The 24,437-nt window shown below is 43.6% G+C and overlaps 1 protein-coding gene across 2 annotated transcripts in view; it reads left to right on the top strand.

Annotated features, from left to right (window-relative positions):
- The window catches only part of TUSC3 (tumor suppressor candidate 3), a 1,509,257-nt gene that overhangs the window by 1,058,176 nt on the left and 426,644 nt on the right, over window positions 1-24,437 (top strand). For both annotated transcript variants that reach the window (XM_086963342.1, XM_086963341.1), the window contains exon 7: window positions 24,018-24,081. In XM_086963342.1, the coding sequence (XP_086819468.1) occupies window positions 24,018-24,081 (64 nt within the window). The remainder of the gene's footprint in view (window positions 1-24,017; window positions 24,082-24,437) is intronic.

Here is a 24,437-nt window from a genome sequence, read left to right as displayed (position 1 = left end):
ATCACGGACTGACCTTTCAATCTCCATGTCAATCCCAGGCCACCAATATAAAGCTTTTACATTCTTTTTGGTTCTGGAAATACCCGGGTGTCCCTCATGCCCCAGAGAAATAATTTTCTGACGTACACCTAGAGGTGGAACAAGTTTATCACCATGACATAAGAAATCACCATCAACACTGAGTTCATCTTTGACTTCCCAGAATGGCTTAAATAGGACATCAGCTTTAGACTGGACAAACCAACCTTGGTTAATTTTGGTCTTGACTGCTTCAAGTGTTACATCTTGAATGGATTCAGATTCCCACTCTTCTTTAGACAGACCCTGAGCATCAGAAAAAATCCCAGCAACACAACAATCATTCCATGAATTTAGATCAATTTCTATCATAGGTAAGGGCAGCCTACTTAAGAAATCAGCCACCACATTCTTTGCCCCAGGTACATATTGTATAGTATACATATAATCCTGAAGCCTCATTGACAGCCTTGCAATCCTGGCTGACGCCCTGCTCAAACCTTCTGTGGTGAGAAGCTTCGTCAAGGGTTTGTGGTCAGAGCGTAAAATGAATTGTTTACCCCAAATAAATTTGCGAAAATGTTCCATTGACCACACCACAGCTAAGGTTTCACGCTCAATCACAGAGTATTTTTCTTCACAAGGCGATAAAGAACGAGAAGCAAATGCTATGAGAACTTCATTGCCTTGTTCAGAAACTTGTGACAAAACACTGCCCAAACCAATCCCGCTGGCATCTGTGGTCAAATACGTCTTTGCCATGGGATCAAATCCTTGCAACATAGGTGCATTAACTATTGCAGATTTAATTTCTTTAAATGCCACCTTACACTTTTCATCCCACAAAAAGGGTGATTTGTTCTTCATTAGAACACGCATATCAAAAGTTTTCTGCGAAAACTGGTTAACAAATTTTGAGTAAAACTCAGCTAATCCTAAGAATGATCTGAGCTCATCCTTAGACTTAGGTTCTGGTGAGTTAACAATGGCTTCGACCAACTTTGTCTTGGGTTTAATGCCACCATCACAGATTTCATGTCCGAGATACGTAACAGACTTTTCAGAGAATTTGCATTTACTAAGTTCTCCCACCAATCCATTATCTGCTAAAATTTTTAAAACTTTTCTCAGGAGACTGTCATGGTGAGCCTTATCCTTCCCCATAATCAAAATATCGTCTTGAAAAAAGATCACACCTTTGAAGTGTCCAAAAAGATTAGACATTAACCTTTTAAATACTGCCGCAGCAGAGGCTAAGCCAAAAGGCATTCTTTTAAACCTAAAACAACCAAACGGAGTGGCAAACGAAGTTAAGTGTCTACTCTCAGGATCAAGAACTACCTGATGATAGGCTGCAGATAGGTCTAAGGTGGAAAGTGCTGTAGAACTGTTATGTGTCATACCAGAATGTTTGCATGTCATATGGATGTTATTTGGAGTGTTGGTCAGTACAGATTCTTCCGTCAAGCTGGCAGCACCTTTTATATTACTGCATCTCAACTTCTTCAATAAAGCAATTAAATCCAAACCTACAAGTGTCGGAGTCACTTCAGATTTGGCGACGAGGGAAGGGTTAAGACACACAAGGGTCAATGCACGTTTTATATAACTATTTCACTCATTCCTTCACAGTTGGACGCCACACCAACTGAGACTACTGTAGGCCCGCCCATAAGCAAATAACATGAACGGAGGCACAGGGCTAATTTGAATTGTAAAATTGAGCCTGTAAGGTAGTGACTGACAGCAGTAGAGGTGCATCGCCCCCATGCCCTTATGAAGAAATTGCCACTGATAGTTTTAATATTATGGAGGTCTTCTGATATATCATGCAAAAACCGTAGAAGGAAGCAACATTATTTGCATGTGTGGCAGTATGACTATATGCCAGGAGAATTTCAGCATGCTCGCACTCCACCATCACCCACATGGTAAAACACAGTTAAATATATATGGTTTCATTTTCCCACAAAACCCAACAGAAGGAAACTGCGAAAGCAGGAAAGGTGTGTTTTAAAATGTTGGCGCTCGAGATGCTCCTTCTCTTTCCTTCTGATGATCAGGGTGAATAAAGGAAAAAAGTCTGTCTTCGTGAATTTGTGTAAAAGTAATGCTTCTCATGGCAGGCAGCACTGTGTTGCCACCAATCTAGAGCACCAATAACATAGGCCCCGTGAACTGTGAAATCCTGCATCTGACTGTAATTTAGTCTTTCTGTAATCAGTCACACAAAAGGAAAAGCCCTTCCTGTAAACTACCTCACCTGAGCAATAGAAACTGAAGGCCCACCCTTTACACATCCCATCAACAAAACCTGCAGTGCTCATCAAACACTAGCAATCACCGGCCCTAACGTGGTCTTCATTGAATTTTAAACGGGAGCCCTGTCTCCATTCCTTCCCATCCCAACATCTCCCCCCTTACTTCATTTACACTTCATCTAGAAGGGGGGATCTGTGGCAGGAGTAAATAAACTGCCTACTTATAGCATAAAACCTACACGCTTCATGGGCACTATGTCTTAGCAATGACAATTCTCACTACTCACATCAAGAAACCTCCACGTTGTACTAGAGAACAGCATCTGTTGCCGTTTACTCACAGTGTTAGCATGTCTGTAGCGCTTTCCTCGCAAGAGCATAGTCCTGGGGCACTGCATTTGGGCTCTGATGCTTCACGGGGCACTGCATCTTATTGGTAAAGGGATTGCTTGATCCCACCATGAAAACTGCATATGCAGGGATAATGCACCTGAAACTGCCTGCTCAGAGTAAGAAATAGCCACACTGCACACAAATTAGTGTATCGCCTGAACACAAGGACTGTGCATGAGTTATGAGTATCTTTCATCAGATGGAACACTGCTTGTACTTCGTAATCTGCCATCCATGAACAAGAAGCTCACTTACCTTTCAGTACAAAGTAGACTTTCCAATGCCATATTTCTTGGACCTGGGCGGTTATCTGGGTTGCCTGTCCGTGCAGGGCACCCGGCGAGCACAGCTGCAGTCAGTGATGGTACATTGGGGGTGCCAGGCAGTTTAACCCGCCTGCCTTGGTTGCAGGAGCAGAGCTACAAGGGTGTCAGCAGGAGGCAGCAGTATAAATCATGCTGTGGCTGAAGGAACCAGACCTGGGGCTGGCAGCACAGTGTTGGATAGTTCTGAATCTTTACACCAGTTTCATTGCAACCAATGAATTGTCAGTCTTATGCATTATGCATACTAGCTTTGGTAGCTGCTTCAAGGGTAGGTATATCGGGGGGTGTGGCTAGCGACCGAAGAGAATGGCGGCTAGTTAGAAAGGCTCCCGCATCCTTGCTGTCTATCCTGCATAATCCTGTGCCCATAAAGAATGCACACCAGATTTACAGGTGGCCCACCAGCTCTACAAACCACTGCTATTGTTGGCGGATCGGGGAAACTCTGCTAGGATGGGTAAAGCAAGACACTCCAGCATTCCAACAGCGCAAAAACCAACATGGCGGCGCAGAGACCTCCGACCACAAAATCAAGGTCAATATAGCTACCGCATACTCTGGGATCGACAGGCTGGCCCTCTGATCTGGAGGAGGCCACTGGCTGACCCGACTGAGGCGACGAGTGGTGTCCGCAGAGCTGGGGCAGCTCATTGTGAGCGGCGGTGCGGACGACAAAGCGCTCCTCAAGGCCTCGGCGGCCTACTAGGCCCAGACCTGGCCCTACGTGCATCTCCCGGAGCCTGGGAGTTGGTGTAAAAGTGGGGCGCAGGTTGTTGTAGGGGATGAATAGATTACCTGGAATTGAGGCCCCGGCTCGCCACGACGGCAAGTCCTAAAATTGATAACCTTTCAGGAGCCAGGGGACGTTCTTGCCAGATTTCACTGCTAAGGTCCAGGCCCGAAGGCGAAGCTTCCAAACGGTGAAGAAAGAGCTCTGTGACCGTGAAGTAAAATACGCCAAGCTTTTTCCAGCAAAACTCAGAGTGGAATCAGATGGCAAGACGTGGTTTGTCACTTCACCAGAAGAAGCATGGAACTGGTTGGAGGGGTGGCGCAAAGTGGGAGGCTAGCGTCAAGACCGTAATAGAGGGCCTGGGCCACACAGAGAAAACAATGGGACTCCATCTGAAGACGATTCCGCTGCGGTAGAAGGGAAAGAGAAGACGCACAGATGAAACTTATACCTGAGGTCGGGACTGCATGAAGTTCTACACAATCACAAGCTCCGCAGCAGTGGTGAGACTGTTCTTGAGAGGAAATCGAAGTGTGGGTCACCCGTTGACTTGCTTTTCAGACTGTCACTACCAAACATGCCCAACTATGGGATGTGACACCTAGACCTTTTACTAATAGGGCTTAAAGTCGAACACTACAGGCATGATACCGAGATATATTAGCGGGATGGGGGAACAACCAGCCTGCATCTTTCAGTATTTTTGGGAGGGAGAGAGGCACTCTGCCTAGTTTGGGAGTGGGTAGTTTTAAATCCACAGGTAGGGGACAGGGAGGGGGGTTGGCAGGCTTGTTTATTTTTTCAAGGATTCTCTGATTTACAAAGTAGTACTCGCATATTGCCATGTACCAGTTTCTTTGCTGATTTCAGTTGCAGGGGAGACAAGCAGGGTCAAGCTTCAACAGGTATACCAGTTGGAAATACTAAATACACACCACATATGACCTATCATAATCTGACTCTCTTCACACTAGACAATGGGAGATAAAATGGACTTATCGCTCTCTGTACTTACCTGGAATGTGAATGGGATGGGGGACAAAATCAAATGTGGAATTGTTCAACAATTTTTAAAAAGATAGGCTCCTAATGTGGTATTACTGCAGGAGACATACCTGTAAAGCCCTCACACAGTGGGGTTACAAACTCCCAGTACATGCTGACCACACCACACGATCTCGGGGAACGGGTATTCTGGTCAAAAAGACCCTAGTTCTTATTGTGCAACGTACTTGAGCAGATCCTGTGGCCGATTTGACGTTTTGGAGGCCCAGTGGGAGGGAAGAGCGCTTAATGTGATTTCATTATATCTGCCAAAAGCATTGGGCAAGGAAGCACTGGCAGACTCAGGCAAAATATTAACTGACCTTCCAATGGGCACCCTAATTCTCGGAGGGGGCTTGCAATATGACCATGGATGACAATATTGACAAACACCCACGACGTCCGGGGGCAAGAATAAATGTGTTGTTGGAAGAACTTACCACAGCTATGGGTCTGACAGATATATGGCGTACCTTACAGCTGACTGGAGCCCAATACACCTACTTCTCCAATGCACACAAAAGCTCATCCCGTATTGACTATTTCCTAACACACACAGCCTCAATAGGTAACTTCCAAAACCCCCTGGCTCTACCGAGAGGTATTTCCAACCACTCTCTAGTTAGGGTCGAACTTACACACTGGGGACAACAACCACGAGCCACTATTATTCTCAACCCGTGGATGCTGAAAATTCCAGACATCAAAGAGGAGTTATGAACGCAAACCATCAATTACTTCAAAGAGAACGTTGGTTAGGGTAAATCGGCATTATATGGGAGGCCTTCAAAGTAATCTTGAAGGGACAGGCCCTGTCTCTAAAGATGGGTTACATCCAGAAAAACGTCGCCAACTAGTCCAATTGGAAGATGAGCTCCAACAACTGGAACTTGACAACACCAGTATGCCATCAGAAGACACACAACACCGTCTCACTCTTAAACAAGAAGAATACAAGATTAGAGCAAGGGAACATATGATGGCTAAAACCTTAATGCCCAGCACAGAATGTATGAACTGGGCGATAGGGCAGGTAAAACTTTGGCATGGTTAGAGAGGAGAGAGCAAGGGTATAGATTTGTGCCGAGACTGACAATGCCAGATTGAAAGAGGATTACACATCCCAGGAATATTGCGGAGGCATTTGCAGATCACTTAAAGAAGATGTTCTCCCCCTCCACTACATACACAGAGGACGATTCCCACCAACTCCTCTCTGATAGCAACATACCAACACTCTCTGAGTCCGATAGTGACGCCCTTGATGGTGACTTGACAGACGAAGAGATTCAGACGGCCATTAACCAAATCCACTCTGGAAAGCAAAGGGCCCTAATGGGACTCCCATTGGATTCTTAAAACTAACTGTCTGTCAAGTAGCCCCACACCTGCAGGCTATGTATAATGAAAGCTATGAGACAGGAAAACTCCCCTATGACCAACGTCTTGCAACCATAGTTGTCATCCGTAAACCAGGGAAGTCATGGATAGGTGCAGTTCGTACAGACAGATTTCTTTAATCAAGGTAGAGGCTAAGATCATAGTGAAAGTTCTTGCCACTAGGATGGTTGCAGTTATCTCCTCCTTAGTTCACCTTGACCAATCTGGCTATATGCCAGGGAGGAACACAGCACTCAACATCCTTCGTCTCCATAATGTGCTCGCACGCAGAGAATTCATGGAAGAAGACGCAGTAGTTCTGTCGTTAGACGCCTCTATGGCGGTCAACTCTATAGAGTGGCCATATTTATTTGAAGTTCTGGCAAGGTTGGGATTTGGTTCAAAGTTTTTGGGATGGGTGAAATTACCCTATACAGATATACAGGGTCAAGTAAGAGTTAACAATTACACATCCCGTGCATTGACATTGCGGAGGGGTACCCGGCAGGGCTGTCCTTTATCTCCACTGATATTTTCCCTCATGCTGGAAGCGCTTGTTGCCTGGATATGTCGAGATGTAAGGGGCTTGAAATGGGCAGAGGTCAGGAAATTCGAATATCCTTGTACGCTGATTTTATTATACCTTGCCTCCCCATATAGATCCATTCGGGGAGTATTAAAGTTCTTCACAAATTTTGGAAAACACTCTGGCTACGTGATAAATTGGAGTAAGTCGGTGTTGTTCTTGCTCCAGGGACAAGTCCCTCTTCTCCCAGTAAACTGCACGATTGAGGTGGCAAGGGAGGGCTTCCACTATGTGGGAATATTAGTAACGTCCGACCCGACCCTTTTCCATAATCGCAATTTAGCCCCCCCCGCTGGCCCGGCTGCGAGGGGACGTGAAGCACTGGAGGTCCCTACCTTTATCCCTAGGGGGTCGCAATGCCCTATTTAAGGTGCTGGCTCTCCCGCGTTTTTTATACATTCTCCAGAACTGCCCACACCGAAGTCTCAGATACATATTTCTCAGCAGTGGAAAGTGAAGTCTGTGCACTGCTATGGGATGGCAAGGCCCCTCATGTTGCAATGAAAAGTTAATGAGAGGATGGTACTATGGGGGCATAGCTCTCCGAGACCTTAGACTCTATTATTGGGTGTTGCAACTGGTAGTGGTGAACCATTGGATTTACCGCTCCCCAAATGATCCCGCCTATCTATTGGACAGATACCAAACTGGGCGTTCTGGTTATTTAGGATCACTATATTCCAAAGTCAGAAAAGATAGATATTTTGGGCCAACCTCTCACACCATAGGGATCTGGCACCAGGTGAACTCACGTCTGGGCTGGTCGAAGGTCCTCACAAAAGCAGAGTATTGTGGTATGCCCAGAGATTGGGTTCTCTCTGTTATCAATCTGGTTTCGACAAATGGGATATGATTGGGATTTCAGTAGTCGGAGATCTGATTAAAAATGGGTCTATCCTTAGGTTTGAAGAGCTCCGGGCACAATATCAAATGACCCAGGGAGAACTGTTTAGATACTTACAAATCAGACACGCCCTCACCACAGCCTTTCCAGATATCACCGATATACCAGAGTCGTCACAGCTAGAAGATCGACTGCTGGATGGGCCACTACACTTGAAAGCCATATTGCTAACCTATGAAAAACTATGCAACAACCTACCCGATACATTCCGCAAACTTAGAGAGCAGTGGCAGGGAGACCTGGGACCAATTGATGATGAAGACTGGCAAGTGGCTCTAATGTCCCCTAGAGAAGCGACTATCACCCTCCGATTACGAATGATACAACTTAGGATCCTACATCGGTCCTATTTAACAGGGGTTATTCTGGCAAAAATAGGCGCTAGGATAGATGTGCTTTGCCTAAGGGGGTGCAAACAAACAGCTACCTTTTATCATACAATCTGGGAATGCCCTGAGATGCAGCGCATATGGGAGGGGGCCACGACTCACATTCAGACTTCATTAGGGAAAGAATTAGCTCTCACGACTACTCAATATATGGATGGCCACAGACCTTACAGAAATAGAACAGCAGCTAGCTACACTAGGTTATACACTATTCAAGCGAGAAATAGCAAGGCGATGGGGGGCGGTGGACTCACCTTCTATCCATATATGGGCGAAAGAACTAGACAAAGGTATGATTGCGGAAAAGGAAGTAGTTACAACACGTGGGTGCCCTAAAAAATGGGACAAGAACTGGGGCAAGTGGAATGTCTTTCGTGAAAATGTATGTTTATCCCCATTAGTGGAACGGGGACTGTGAAGAGGTGGTGATAGAGATGTAGTCATTTTGTAAATGTGGCTTTTCTCCCCTTAGATATTGAAATGAAGTAATATGTGACTGTCATAAGCACTGAATGGCACTGTATGTATAACTATTGCTGACATTATTAAACAGATAATAAAAATAATAAAAAAGAGTAGGTATATCTGAAACTATGGCAATTTGCTTTCCTTGTGCAAGAAGACACTCCTTCAAAATGGCTGTCTGTATAGCCATGAGAATCTTTTCAGTAGGAATAAATTATTTATTTGCTGTCGAGTATAAACATGGGTGATATACTATGAAAGCTTCCTTTCCACACTGTAAACCACATAAGTGTAGTCTGTGTTAGCAACAACAATCTAGTTACTAGATTTGTCTTTATGTTCCGTGTCTGTATTTCATCTCTAAAGCAAACACAAGAAGCTGATGAACAGAGCGCTGAAACTTTTCAGACGCTCACTTTCGGTCACAGATCTGGGTTGAATCCATCATCGTTCTTTAGCTCACTCGGCCACCCCAGTTCAGACTCAGCCATAAGCACATTGTGCCTAATGGGAACCTTCCAGCCCAAACTGCCAAGCCTGGTCTTCCCTAGACCGGAAAGAAGCATCCTGGGACTGGTTTCAGTGTAACACCCACGTCAGAGCACACCCTGACAACTTAGGGCAAACAAAGCAAACACAAGGAGATGATGGACGGAGCGCTGAAACTTTTCAGACACTCGCCCCCAGTCATGGATCTGGGTTTATTCCATCATCGTTATTTAGCTCACTTCGCCACCCGAGTTCAGACCCAGACATATGCAAATCAGTCTTGACCATGTGCCTCAAGGGATGCATTTTATCTCTAACATGTCTGATTACAGGCCATGTAAGATAGCTGGGTATCTTTTCATCCAATGCATTTCAGAAAACATTGGTGTAATCCATTTATGCAGGTCTTATCTCACTTAACACAATGTGATAAGTAAGTTCTTCCAAAGTTTAAAAACCCTTTAAGGAGTTGCAACTTTCTCAGTCTTTTTTGGTGGTTGTAATGAAGCACAATTCCACAGGAAGTCTGCCTTTTACCCTAACTGGACCATTCATATCCTAGGATAATCATGGTAAAATATGCAATTCTAGATGTTTTAAAGTTTATTTTGTATATATTCTGGCCCGGCAGTCTCACTATTCTGTCCACCCTGTCAATGTGTTCAATTAAATCATTAGTGGCGATGTAGGTGTCAGCAATATAGGACAACACCTCTGCATTGCCTGGCAAGATCTCCATTATTCTTAGAACAAATAGCCCAGATCTGTTCTTATTCCCCGAGGGTGATCTCATATGCATACTAAAACCCACCGAAGGAGAAAATGGTAAGATACTGCGTTTCAAATGCTACATTGTCACTAAAGTACCGATTCGATATATCTAATATTTTGAGTTTTTTCCTAACTACATCAACTCAGTACTGTGTGCGCTTGCACCACATGCGTCTGTGGCCATTCATTTAAATGTCTATTATCTAAAACTGTAACATAGGAACTATATGGCGTCAACACCAAAAAAAGTGGAGTGTTAATAGTTGAATGACAAGGCAGTATTATGCCTTGATATTAAAATAGCTGTAATATCACACCGATCTTCTGGCTTTATTGTGTATTAAGCCTGAACTTGGGGCTCTCTTTTTAAGGCAATCGCATGTGGATCCAATTCTTTGTTCCACGCCACTTGATTTCTTTACAATGCTGGAACTGGTTTAAATCCCACTCGCAAACACATTTTCCGTTAGACCTTCAGGTATTAAGGAGGATAATGCTTGCATTATTACCTCTTCACCTCAAGGTGCGCTCCTTATGAATTATGGAGTCTAGTCATCCTTTGCAAGAATTATATCATAGGCATCCAAGAAATGTAAAAAAAATACTATTTCCATTTTGCGCAATATATTAAATAAGAAACAATTAATATAGCGTGCGGCTACTTCAACCAAAGTGTCCCAGCACTGAAGGTTTAGCTCCAATGATCCAAAAAATGCAATGCAGCCCAGAAGAGTCGGAGAACAACCTACCTGAATAACCAGGTGTTTATGAAACACAGTTTCTGTCTTTGCCTGTCTTAAGTGAAGGGGCAGAGAGTTTCACAGATTGGATGCTAGAGCTTTGCGAGCTTTCATATATATCTCCTGTCAAAAAGCGTTACTGCTCAAGTCTTGTTCTGCAAAAATGTGTGCAGTTTCAGAGGTATGTTTTTTCCGTCAACCCTTCTACTTTCTTTTTCTTAAAATGAGCTTTTGAGTTCAAACCTCTCTCTTATTTCTTCTTGCTAACCCCAACATAGTGTGTAGACTTCCACTCTTCTGCCTGATGTATTCATCCTTTCTCTGATACTTAGCCCGTCCACTCCTTATGTCCTGCAAAGAATGTGAAGAATGCCAATCAGAATACTGATTCAGATATGTTTTTTTTAATTTTGTCATGGTCTCTCAAATTGTACCCACCCCTGCTGTGGCAGAGATCCATTCCTTCTTTAGCTTTCTGCTTTTTCTTAGTTTCCCCAGCAGCCTTTTCCTTACCAGAAGCTTCAGACTTTTTTCATTTTGATTTTCAGTTTTGCAGCTCAAGAACCTAAAGTATCCCGGCCCACACAGGTATATAATCTATACTACTATTATAAAGAGAAAGACCAAACCTTTGAGGCGGGTAATCTCAGTAACCACAGCACCAATCACAACACCCAATACAGCATTGGAAAGGGCAGTTGCAGCAGAAGGACATAGGCTATGCAGACGCCCACCATATACATTTAAAAGGTAAAATAACTGTGGCTGCAAAGTAGTACCTTGTGGGTGTGGGCGGGGCGCGGCCTGAAGACAAAAAACAAAGCGTTCTGTAAACGTCTGCTTTGTGTTGTGGGCGTGTGCTGGGGGCGTGGCAAACACTGGGGGATTGTGCTGGGGGCGTGACATGGAGCAAAAGCCTTCAAAGGGCGTATGCGCATGACAAACGCTGGGGGCATGTGCTGGGGGGCGTGACATGGAGCAAAAATATTCAATGGGCGTATGCGTTAAGCGTGAGGCACGCACAATTGCCGTTACGTTCCGCACGTCATGCCATGTGGGTCGTACATACAAAATAATAAGGCGCCAGGGCCACACGCGAATGAATGTCTCTGCGGAGACAATTACTGCAAATCGCGCAATGTTCACATGGAGGCGTGGTAAGTAACCCTTCGCTCTACTCCCTTGGGGGACTGCCCGTTGTCTCACGCATACTGGGGCCGAATGTAGTGTGTGCCTTAGCCTGGGTGCGTCGGAAACACACTGGGGGACAGAGACCGTCAGTGTGGGTCCTAAACAAATAATAAGACACGGACAACGTGAAAGTTATGAATTAATTTTAGGAAATTTCCGTTCTTGAACAGGAAAAACAAGTAGTCCGTGAATGCCAGAACTTCTGCTACCCCTTGAACATTACTAATAACTATTAAGGAAACCATTTCAAAATGACATAAGCCGGTGTGGCTCCATGCTCCATGCTCATTCGATATTTGCTAATATGGTTAAACAAAATAGAATCCACTCAGAAAGTGGTGGTGATCCCTAAAGTGATGGGGAGCACACAGTGTTGTTTAAATGCCCCTCACACACCAACAGGCCCCTTGGTGTCATGCTTCATCATCGGGGCCTTCGCACCCCTCTACGGAATGCGGCGTGCTGCGACTCACGACTACGTAGGAGCACTTGGTAGTGAACAATGTGTAGGTGTGTGTTTAGGGAAGAAATGTGAGTTTAGTGAGGTGAGGTGAAAAAAGTGAGGTTTAATTAAAAAATACCTGGCTCGTAGGAAAGAAATATTTATTAAGTCCTCGGCTGGTATCGTTAAAAAGTGCAAAGTGAGGTTGGTAATATACGTATTAGGGTATATCAACCATTAAAAGTGTCAACATGTTTCGGAGTACAGCGACTCCTTCTTCAGGACGAGGATATGCACGTTATCCTCCACTTACTCACATGGGATGTAGAATGTCAAAGTGTATTCTACCAAAAATATAAACTAGGTGAAATGTACCTATCAATGTTAGTTATGGATAAGCTCAGTTGCGCCCAATTGGCGTTAGAGAAACCTGTGGAGTAAGAAGACATAATAAACATCACAGTTGGACGTCCAGGAACACAGGAAAAAACAATGCTTTCCAGTCAATCAAGGGTAAAAAGAACCAAAAATAAGGTTCAGGGACCCTGTAAAATAAAACATTGAAAAAGACATACAGTAGACATAGACGTACATCTATAGTATAAATTATGTTAGGGTATTTGTTCTCCCAGACATGACTGTGGAGGAGAGTTGTTAAAAGGAGGCTTGCTTATAGTTCAAGGTTTGATGACCTCATGAGCCTAAGCGTGGTATTGAGGGATTCCTTCCTCACTGCTCAGTAAAGCAACCTAAAGGATATTAAGGGTGGGTTTTAGGTTGTTATAGTGGTGAGGTAAACAAAAGGTTAAAAGTGCTCATCCTCGATGTTGCGACCCAACTCACGGTTACTGCATGGTCTAATAGCCTGCCTTCCCCTCAACGCTGCTCCGATGAAGTGTGGAGTGAGGTTGGCGATTTTCTATTATATACTGCCCAGGCTACCAATTGAGGGAAGTAAATTGGTTAGTTAGGACCGGAAAGATGCCCAAATACGGGTGTTCTAGGCAAATGAAGTCCGGTGCTGCGCGATGGGCAGGGGCGCGGTGCGGGAGTGGAGTGCGCATGCGCTAGAAGCTAGCGCTGCTGAGTCTGCGCATGCGCCGCGCCCGGGATTCGACTAGGTCTGAGATCCTCAACGCACATGGGTAACTCCCAGACACCGGCGCATGTTGCCGACTGAGGTTTTGATTAAACGGGAGATAAAGGCATTTTTATGGGACTAGCGCCATGGTGTGACAGCGCGCCCGTATTTACAAAGGACGATTTAACCTTACACTTGCAGCCCTTGTTAAAGGGAGTTAAGGATGATTCATAGAGGGGTAGCGCCTAAGGTTGATAGCGTGCATACGTGTCATAGGAACGTTTGCACCCTGCACGATAATATTCGAGGAAGGATCAGCATTTTTTAGGGAGGGTCCGCCTAAGGTTGATAGCGCTCATACGTGTCATAGGAACGCTTGCACTCTGCACGTCATTATTCGAGGAAGGGGTGTAATATCAGCATTTTTGGGGTTTGCATCGTTTTAATCGCACCCTGTGTACAACCGATATAGTGAGGTAAAGGCTGTCCAGGTGTTGATAAATTTCAATAAGTCATACGGAGGCAGGCATAGAGGTTACCATGAGTCTGTAAGCAAGGTGCGAAGGCCCCGATGATGAGCCAAAACCGGCCCTGGTAAAGTATTCGGCCGGCCTCCCTGTGTGGGGGTTGGGGGGTGTTTGTTGGTTTGCCGAACTCTTTCCCAGGGTCGGTTTTCTGCCGATTTTATTAAATGGCCCTGTAACAAAAACGCCCCCAGGGGCCCCAAAGCGGCCACCACCCGTGCGGCGGGGGATTGCATGGTGCCCGCTATCGCCAGTCTGGCCCTGTATCTGTACCTGCTGCGGGGTGCTGGATTGCTGGGCAAGTTTCTGCTGTAGTTTCCCTGGAGCTCTGTTTGAACTGACGCCGCACATTGCACTTTGTTTCTGGGAGCTTTGACCCCCAACCAGGCACTCCACACTTTGTTCCGGGGGACTCCATAGCCCACAAGGCTTTGTGCCAGGAGGTGCCAGCGGGAAGCAGGAAGGGGATGCGCCTGGAGGCTGGGCCCCCCTCTAACATCTGATCAGCAGCACAGCGGATTGAGTCCTCCCAGTTAGCAGATAGCAGGTACTGTGCATTAATGACTTTAAGCCTGATTGATCATTGTATTCCCTGCTCTGTAGGCTTTTTTGTTCCTGGATTTTGGCTTTCACCATGAGTGCACGGAAGGGAGTAGTGGGGACTTTGGACACCTTTATTTTCAGGGCTGAATCGATGCTCAGCCATGAGATTGGGCTGATGGAGCGGCGACTGCCATTAGACCCCATTACCCTGCATAGACGTTTATCACTAGGCACTTCACTTCTATTGCGAATGGTGCTTTACAAACCTGACGGACTGCGACCACACAAAGCATGCAACAAGGTTCACCTCAGCACCCTAACGCACCTAGCTCGGACACACCCATTGTCGCTACTTCAGACGGCCCGAGTACTGCTACAAGGGCCAGAGCATCTAAACCCCACATGGGAGGAAAGAAGAAAGCTACTTTGGAAAAGAGCAAAAGTGGCTTGGGTACCCAGAAACAAACATAGCAAAAAGAACCACGAGACCAGTGACGATGGAGGTACAAATTCTATAAGCACACATACTGATATCGAGCCCCCGCTATTAACATTGAGTCCCCCCGGAGATGCAACTCCTGACATTATCATAGGTACTGTCTTGGATACTGCCTTTGTACAGTTTAAGGAACTATTAGATAGGAACTTCACCTCCCTCTGGGATCCCTTAGATCATCTGGAAACTTCAATGAATAACGCAAGTGGCCAAAGGGATTCTTTACAGAATGTTTTAATTGCAGTGGGGGGAGATGCAACCTATTGGTTCAAGTGTTGGCACAGAGTCAGATTCTTTGACTTCAGATCCAGGTGTGACACAACTTGTGTGTAACGTGTCCAACCTGAAGCAAAGTTACGGATCTTTCTGTATCGAAGCCTAATGAAGCACCGGGAAATCAGCTTCATGTTACCAACACACGCAATATACCCGGCACCTCTCATAACTCGCCCTTTATTAGTGTGCCTGACCCAGCCACTAGCTTGCCTAGAGAGAATATCAAGTCAGGTAATGGATCGATGAATATTTGAGAAAGGGTCACAATGATGCTAACATGGAGGTTTTGGGATTACCACCAGAGGCTTGCCCGTATGACTTGGTGTTGGCAGGGGTGCCATCTCTCAGAAAAGAACGGGGGGAAACCTGGCTACAGTTGCGAAACATATGTGTGGATTGGCTGTCCAAACACAGGAGGTTTAAGGTGTCGGATATGTATAACATTATTATGGTTAGAAGAGTTGGGTGGGTGGTAGTGACACCAAAGAATATTGAAGGGGACTGTATAGTGAATAATTTTTGCAGTCCACCAGATCAGATCACTACCGAGGGCACAGGAAGATTTCATTCTTAATTCCACACACATGTGCACATTGCTGTTGGGCTACTTTTATAGGCTGGTCCCTGGACCTTTGATAAATAATACTCCCTTTCCAATCTTGCACAACAGGTTCTCCCCTTTATCTGACCAAGATAGTCAGGACTGACTAATGTTGCACCTGTTAACCACGGAAGAAGACCCTCTAACGAGTGCACATATGTATCTCTCTTGAGTCAATGAGCCATGTCTTATCTCATAAAGTTGACCCACAGATAAATATAGACGTGTGCTCTTTGGAACATATAAAATATGTGATGTCGGATGTAGCTGGCCCCTCTTTGGAGGTAGTGGGGAATCGCTCTGTTACCCAACAAGTTAATTAATGATTGTAACCTAAAGGTACTAAGTTAGAATACTGCAGGCCTAGAATCCAAAGTGCTTTTACCAGAGTGGATACATTTTGTACAGGAGCAGGACATTCTTATCTTTCAGGAGACATGGGCCACCAAGTTCTATATATTGATGGGTTTGAATATCATAATACACTTGCCCTCACTCCAAAGCTTGGCCATCCATCTGGATGCCTTTCAATCTAGGTGAGCACTGGTGCTGGATATACCATAAAGGTGTTATATACTAAAGATAATACATTCCAAGCGATAATATATAAAAGGGGTAAATCCATATGTTTAATCAATTTTTATAACAATTATTTTTATTCAGTACCTGAATTTTATTATTTGTTTAATTTCATTTCATCCCTACAGCTCGGTAAAACTATGGGCATTTGTCTGGGGGGTGATTTTAATGCTAAAATACCTATCGATCTTATGACACCCATTGGGATTGGTAACAAGGTACATCAATGCCATAGGGGTATTTAATTACGTGACCACTTGTATAAACATAACTTGTTAAACGTGATGGAAATTGCTGAGGTAAATTATAATGGGGACACCCCGGAACCAACATTTAGAGGAAGGGGTAGTGCCAGCACCATTGAGTATGTTTTCATTTCTCCCACTCTCGAGGATTGTTTAAGCCAAGCTATGGTTGTCCCTGCCCTTCATGGCGACCATAATCCTATTACGATAGAACTACAAATCGCCCCTAAAACAAACTATAATAATGAGTGTGGTGCAAGGGATTTGACACCATGGTTAGTGACTACTCGTGTCTTAACGATTCATGTTTGACATTTGAGGATGCCAACCTGGAGGTAGTTGGAGACTTTGGGAAACTATGTGAAGGGATCAAGTCTATATTGTTGAAGCCATTGTCAAGAGTGGAACCTAGGTTAAGATGGTTTCATGGTGAATGACCACAAACTAATAGACAGTTACGTCTGGCATTATCAAAAACCCTAAGAGACCTCCTTCTGGTTAAATCATTGAGAAAAAAGTATAAGGTAGCCGTCCTACAGAGGAAAGAGCAGATTTTGAATGAGCGCTGGGATGATCTAGCAGAGGCCGCCCTCCTGAATAATGGGAACGCTTTCTGGGCTGTAGTAAAAGTATGATATCCCTTGCTCAACCACTAACTTCCATAAGCTGCAATGTGACAGGTGAGGCGTGGGAAGCCTACTTCTCGATGATTTATTCATTGCCTACACAGAGCGAAGCCCCATTAGAGCCTGAAGACCCCCCTGCGATTGCAATAACTTTGCTGGAAGTTGAAGATGCTATTAATCAGAGTCTGATTAATAAAGCTCCAGGTCCCGATGGGCTGCCTATTGATCTGATCAAACTTAAACCCGAGTTCTTGGGGCCCCTTTTATTAAATGTTTTTAATGATTTAATTAATGCCCCACTTCCAAGTACCTGGTCGACAAGCATTATTGTGCAATTTTTTAAAAAGGGTGACCGATCGCAACCCAATTGTTACAGGCCAATCTCCCTAATGGACAATACAATGACAATTCTAGGGAGGATTTTGTACAAGAGAATAAAGAGTTGGGCCGAGGATGACTGTATTTTACAATCATGCCAACTGGGATTTTGAATCAAAGTGGGGACTATCGAACAATGTCTGAGCCTCAAATTAATTATTGGGAAATATACTGTAGCTAAGCAAATCCCTATATATATAGCTTTTATGGATCTTATCTTGGCCTTTGATTTTGTTAATAGGTACCGGTTATGGTCTACACTTTTGGAGTATGGAGTAAATGAGGATTTAGTTGTTTTTTAGCATACCTGCATAGGGACCTACGTGCTCGAGTAAGGATCGGTACTAGTGGGGAAGTCACAGGGGACATCAGAATTGATAGGGGTGTAATGCAGGGGTGTGTTCTGGCCGCCCCTGCTTTTTATTTTATATATTAACAATTTGCATAAATCCCTTATCGCACTTACTAATGATGTCCCCAAAATTAACGGCAATCTTGTACCCACCTTATTGTATGCTGATGATGCTGTTTTAATGGGACGAACGCCAAATGCCTTACAAATTTTAATGCGGGGCTTTGTGGATTTTATGGCTAGTTTAGAATTGTGGACTAATTTAAAAAAATCTTTTATTATGTCTTGTGGGCCCAAAAAGCATATTTTAAATTCTATTACCGTAGTTGAGCAAAAACTTTATTGTACAAGTATCTTCCCTTATCTTGCGCTTGTTTTTTCTGCCAATGGTTCATGGATTTACCATGTAACACATATTAGGATCTCTAAAGTTATCAACTCAATTATCAGTCTACCGCAGCCTAAAAAGACAGGGATAGTACTAGCACTTTTGAAACTGTACAAAGCACAGTGCATTCCAACTGCGACAAATGGCGCAGAGATATGGGGACACACAAAGTGCAATAGTATTCAACTTGAAGAAAACAGATTCTGTAGGAAAGTACTGGGATCCCCGATTTCGACTTCACAGTTCATTTGTCATGCGGAACTAAAATTACATTATGTTGAAGACTTTATAAAGGCAAGACCCATTCACTTTTGGCTTGCAAACTGCAAGACCCTGCATCATCACTGGCTAGAGAGATCATTAGAGACTGCTTAAAGTGTGATAAGGGAAAAGATATACCATGGCTCGCTGCAACAATGGATGCCCTTAGTCGTATCAACCATGCTCAGATTTTTACAAACCCGCAAGACTCAGTTGACATGAATAAAAAAGTGATTTGGGGGGTTTTATATGATCATTACGGGACTCTAAGAGTCAAAAGGAAGATTCAGAAAAAATCAGTAGAAAGTTATTTGCCAGTTGTGGAAGAATCAAATACCTCACCTAGTTACCTCCTAAAGCCAATTGGACGTTGAGAGAGAGGATACAATCAAATTTGTGCTCTGTTTTCCTTTGGGGTACACTGCGAATCTGGATCAATTACCTTGCCCATGTGATCACAGGAGTGGGCAGACAGCACTCCATGTTTTATTCTTTTGAAAATTTTATAGCCGATATACCCATCAGTTTTTGCTTCCATTTTTTAACAATACATGACCCATACATTTAGAAGAAGCCTGCTTATTAATCAGTGAGATAGGAAATGATGAGTTAATGGCCCGTGTAGGTACCTTTTTTAAATTGTCAGTGAGCGCTCGCAATTCAATGTGCACTTTATGAAGTTCTGTTTTAATATAGAGAGTGAGTTTGTAAAAGTAATTGTTTTATGACATTTTCTGTATATATTGGTTTTATGCAATATTAATTGTTATGCATTACTTTATCTGTCTCTTGTCTATGTATTGTTCTATTTACCCTTTTTACTATGATGATCTGTGCTTTTATGGATAAAATGTATCCGAATAAAGATCTGAAACTGAAACTGAATAAATTAAACATGAAATTCAATAGAGGACACATAGGCAGAAAATGTGAAGATTACATCACAGATACAGAGAACCTTAAACAAGATGTGTTAATAAAAGAATGATCTGGAAAGATTAGAATCCATCATGCAGCCACATTATGCTCAGGATTTTGGTTTTCTTTGAGTTTAAGGCTTGCATTCCCTTGGCCACTGCAAACAGACACAGGCACAATGTTTCCTGGGTATTCCCAGTATTGTTGCCACTAAAGACAGGGATGTATGTATTGTGCACTTAGAGCATAATGTTAATGTTTCCTGGGTATTCCCAGTATTGTTGCCACTAAAGACAGGGATGTATGTATTGTGCGCTTAGAGCATAATGTTAATGTAAAGTGACTGAAACAGTAAAATCAATGATGTGAAATAAAGAAAATCAAAAGTAGGGTTGAGCTCAGAAAGGGGCTCTGGGTAACCCCACAGAAATTCTAAATTAGAGCATCATAGGGGGGTGGGTGGGGTTGTTAACCAATCAAGATCCTGATTGCTTATTGGCCAGAGGCGTGATAGCAGAATTCTGTGGGAAACTCTATTAAATGCAGCACAGAGATCCAAGGGGAGGAGGGTGGCACTGCTGCCCTAATCCAGAATACTGTGTAGATTGTCAGTGATATAAAGGAGAGAAGTTTCAGAACCATGGCAGGATTAAATGCCCATTGAGCTATACCCAGCTATGCATTCTGCTCAATAATGGAGGAGATTTAACTTCTCCTTCCTTTTCAGCAACTTTGCAGAGCAAGGGAAGAGGTATGGGTGTTTAAGTACTGAGAACTTCAGAGTCGGCCATAGTGTTTTTTAAGAGGGGAATAACTTTGGCATTTTGCCATTCACTGCGAGCTATGCTAGAAATAAGTGAGAATTTACAAACTTGGTCAATCACAGTGTTAGTATGTCTGTGGAAAGAGACAGAACGTATGGTGGTCAGAAGACTAATGGGGAACCTGACTTGAATAATCACAAAGAGTTGCACGCCATGTCCAGAGGGAGCAGAACAGAAAGGAAGTTTAGTGAAAAAACTGACAACAGCATCAGTCACCTTGTTTGAGCTCTTAGCTGGAGGAGGCCAAAACATTTATACATTTATTTTATTTATCCATTTATTTTATTGTTTTCTTTTATTTATTCAATTTGTTAAGCGCACAAATACCCTTAGGTGTCTCGGCGCTGTGGACAGCTGAGTAGAGAAAGACTAAGGTAGGGTGATTTATTGATTGAATAGCCAAGTTTTCAATTGTTTACAGAAGGAGAACAGAGTGGGGATGGTTTTGATGTGAAGGGGAAGTGTGTTCCATAGTTTGGCAGTGACGACAGTGAATCTTCTGTCGACCCAGGAGGCCTTTTTGGTTCTGGGGACAGTCAGCAAGTATGCTTCTGAGGAGCATAAGGGTCTAGTAGGCCTGTAGGAGCATAGAGTTCTCTTAAGGAACTCAGGTCCTGTGTTGTGGATTGCCTTATGGGCAATGCAAAGGGCCTTGAACCTTGTTCTGCTCCTGATGGGCAGCCAGGGTAGCTGCATATCACCTTAGATATTGGTTTGAACTTGGGGGTGCCTGAGAGAATTCTAGCCGCTGCTTTTTGCCCCATCTGCAGTTTATGTAGGACGCTTTCCTGGGCATTGATGAGTAGACCATTGCAGTAGTCTAACTTAGACATGACCAGTGTGCTGATGAGAGTCCAGCCAGCATTAGGTGGAAGGTAAGGTAAAAGTTTTTTTATCATCCTGATGCTGTAGAAGGATGAGGAGACGACTGTGTTAGCGTGATGAATAAAAGATAGTTTGTCGTCAAACATGACCCCTAAGTTTCTGACTTTTGTAACAGGGGATGGAGGGGGGCCTAACTCTGCTGGCCACCAGTAAGGAGACCAGCTAGGGGAGAGATTGCCAAAGATCATCACCTTCGTCTTGTCAGAGTTTATTTTGAGACAATTGTTTGCCATCCAGGTGCTTATAGCAAGCATTCCCTCTTGGAAGTTAGCAGAGACTGTCGCACCATTGTTGTAGATCTCTAGCACGATCAGTGTGTCATTGGGGTAGGAAGTTAGTCACTCGTTGTTGGACTTAATGATCCTGGCCAAGTCCGACACGTATATATTGAACAGGGTCGGACTTAGCAAGGATACCTGTGAGACCCCACATGGCAGTGAAAAGAGTGGGGAATTAAAGTTGCTGAGCTTTACAAGTTGGGTGCGGTTGGACAGGAAGGATGTCAGGAAGGCCTTGGCTTTGTCTTTAATACCTATGGCTGAGACACGGTCGATCAGGGTTGTGTGGTGGACCATGTCAAATGCTGCTGAAAGATCTAGCAGCACCAGGACCGCGGCACCTCCCTGATCAAGTGTCATCCTGATTTCGTTGGATGTCGTGATGAGTGCAGTTTCGCTACCATGGCCTTTCCTAAAGCCAAATTGGGTGTCATCTAGGAGGTTGTTGTTGTCGATAAATGGGCCAGCTGAGTGTTCATCACTTTCTCAAAGATTTTAGCGGGGAAAGGGAGGCAAGCAATTGGTCTAGTTCTTGGTGTCTGTGGGGTTTAAGTTGTGTTTCTTTAGCAGTGGCTTGATGATGTTTTTTTCCAGATGGAAGGGTATGTTCCTGTTGTAAACATTGAGTTGCAAATGTTAACTAATTTGGTGCCTATGATGTCCGGTGTAAGTTTTATTGGGGTAGGGGGCATGGGTTATTGGGGGATCCAGATTTCATGGTGGATATGAGATCGATAATGTAGTCTGTGGTAACCTGGCTGAATTCGGAGAGAGTAGGGGAGCGGTTATCATTGGTGGGACGTTGTTCTGGGGAGATAGTAGAGCATTTTTCTACGTTAGGTGCGAGGATCTGATTGGTGGTCAGGGAGTGGGTTGAAAAATTAGTGTAGATGTGGGTGACTTTTTCTTGAAAGAAATTGGCAAGAGAATCACAGAGGGCTTGCGTGGGAGTTATGGGCGGGTTAGTCTCTGGTCCTGAAAGCTTAGTAACAACCTGGAACAGCTGTTTCACAGAGTCTTGTGCTTTTTTGATTTGGTTGAGGTAGTATTTACTTTTCTCTGCGATTAAAAGAAGTTTGTATTTGGCCATTGCTTACCTTTAGCGTGTTTTCATTGTGATGTCGTTGTTTCAGCACCACTCTCATTGTAAGTTTCTAGATCTTTATTTTTCCAGTCTTAGTGCCTCAGAAAACCATGGAGCGAATAGAGTTTTTCTGTTTTTAGAGGTATTTTTTAATGGTACCAAGGTTTTCAAAGGCGATATGGAGCCATTGTGTGTAATGCATGGCTGCCAGTTCGGGGTCATACGATAGGTCTTGCTGAGTGGACAGCAGGTATGGTTTTAGGACTTATGGGGAGATGCTGCCCCAGGCTATGAACTGTTTGGGAGGAAGGGAACTGGCATGACTGGGGGTGTTGTTTTCGGTGTAGATGTTAAAGTGGACCGCAGAGTGTTCCGTCCAGGGTAAGGGGAGTATGTTCTTTAGGGAGATTTGCTTGTTGTTGGTGACCAGCCCATCCAGTGTGTGTCCAGCCGAATGGGAGGGCATTGTTACTAGTTGGGGGAGTCCTATTGCTTCGAGTTCTGATAATAGGGCTGAAGTATCGTGGTAGTTATGGACTTCAAGGTGGAAATTGAAGTCACCAAAGATGGTGAAATTAGATTCTCCTGCTGATGGTTCTAATAGGAGATCTAATTCTGAAAGAAATTCAGCTTGTGGTCCTGGTGGGTGGTACAGAAGGATGCCCTTGAAGGAATGTCAATGAGTGAGTGATATTGTAAAGATAAAGGCTTCGCAGGTATTGGTGGGGATTATTTATGTCCTAACTAAATATTTGTTTTGGTAGTTGAGTGCCAGTCCACCACCTTTTTTATTGGTTCTGTCTAGTCTACGGACGCAGAAGTTGTCAGGGGTTACAGCAGTGAAGTCTCGTCCGGAGGAAGGATCACCCAAGGTTTCTGTTATAAATAGGAGATCAAGTTTATTATTTTCTAAGAAAGTCTGTATTTCATACTTATGTTTGGGGAGGGAACGAGCATTTATGAGTGTTGAGTGGGTTGTTCTGTACTCAAACTTGGATTGATGGATGTCTCTGTTGGCCTACCTATTACCTATGAATCAAACTCGTGGTCTGAAGATCAAAACTCATGAATGACTTAATAATCCTTGCAGATTACTTATTTTAACCTTTATAATGTGACTGTTTCGCTGAAGACGTATTGTACAGGTGGGAGGTAAACATTTACTACAGGTTTAAGTATACAGTGTTCTGTAAATGTACACAAACTTTTAAGTTTCTGTATGATATAAATTATACCGCAAATCATCTGAACAAAAACTTGTTACCATGTTAGTGAAAGCTGGAGACAGTAAAAAAACAAACAAAAACCCCCCCACATATTTAATGGCATACTGGCATAGCTGTGACCTCACAATTATTAAAACAGATAAAAGGGTAGGTAAATTATAAGTATCAGTCTAACTTTCTGCATTTTATACTTACATTGCAGTTCGTAATTTTTACATTAGTTTGTAGTTTTTGGTTACATCAGCTCTTTTTTTAAAGAGAGTGATGAATGTATATGAGATTGTGTTCATATAATAATAATAATTATTTTCATATTTTAGAGCTACATTCATGGAAGCAGCCAAGCTCAATTCGTTGCAGAATCACACATCATACTTCTGCTGAGTATCCTTTTGATTGATGCCACAAGGTTCATGACGTCACAACCTTTACTGGAAATATTATGGGCAAGTCTAAGCAGCTGCTGTGTTTGGTATGTTATAGAAAAGAAATTGTATGACAAGCACTGTCATGTGTTGAAGTTATTCTGACAATTAGGTAATTGATTCCATCCGGTACTTGTTGAACCATTTTAGTTTCAAGACCAATGTATATTTTCACATCTCAATAATTGAATGTGAAGACAATAGACCAACACAGTATACTATTCATAGAGTTTAGTAGTAAACGTGTCAATACAAGCACTAGAATTATTATCTGAACAAAAACTAGCTAGAGGAAAAAACGACACACAAAATGTA

Source organism: Lissotriton vulgaris, chromosome 3_1 (genome assembly GCF_964263255.1).
Source record: "Lissotriton vulgaris chromosome 3_1, aLisVul1.2, whole genome shotgun sequence".
In the NCBI taxonomy this organism is placed as follows: Eukaryota; Metazoa; Chordata; class Amphibia; order Caudata; family Salamandridae; genus Lissotriton; species Lissotriton vulgaris.
Note: the sequence above shows the minus strand (reverse complement) of the source record. Positions and strands in the feature narration are given on the sequence as shown.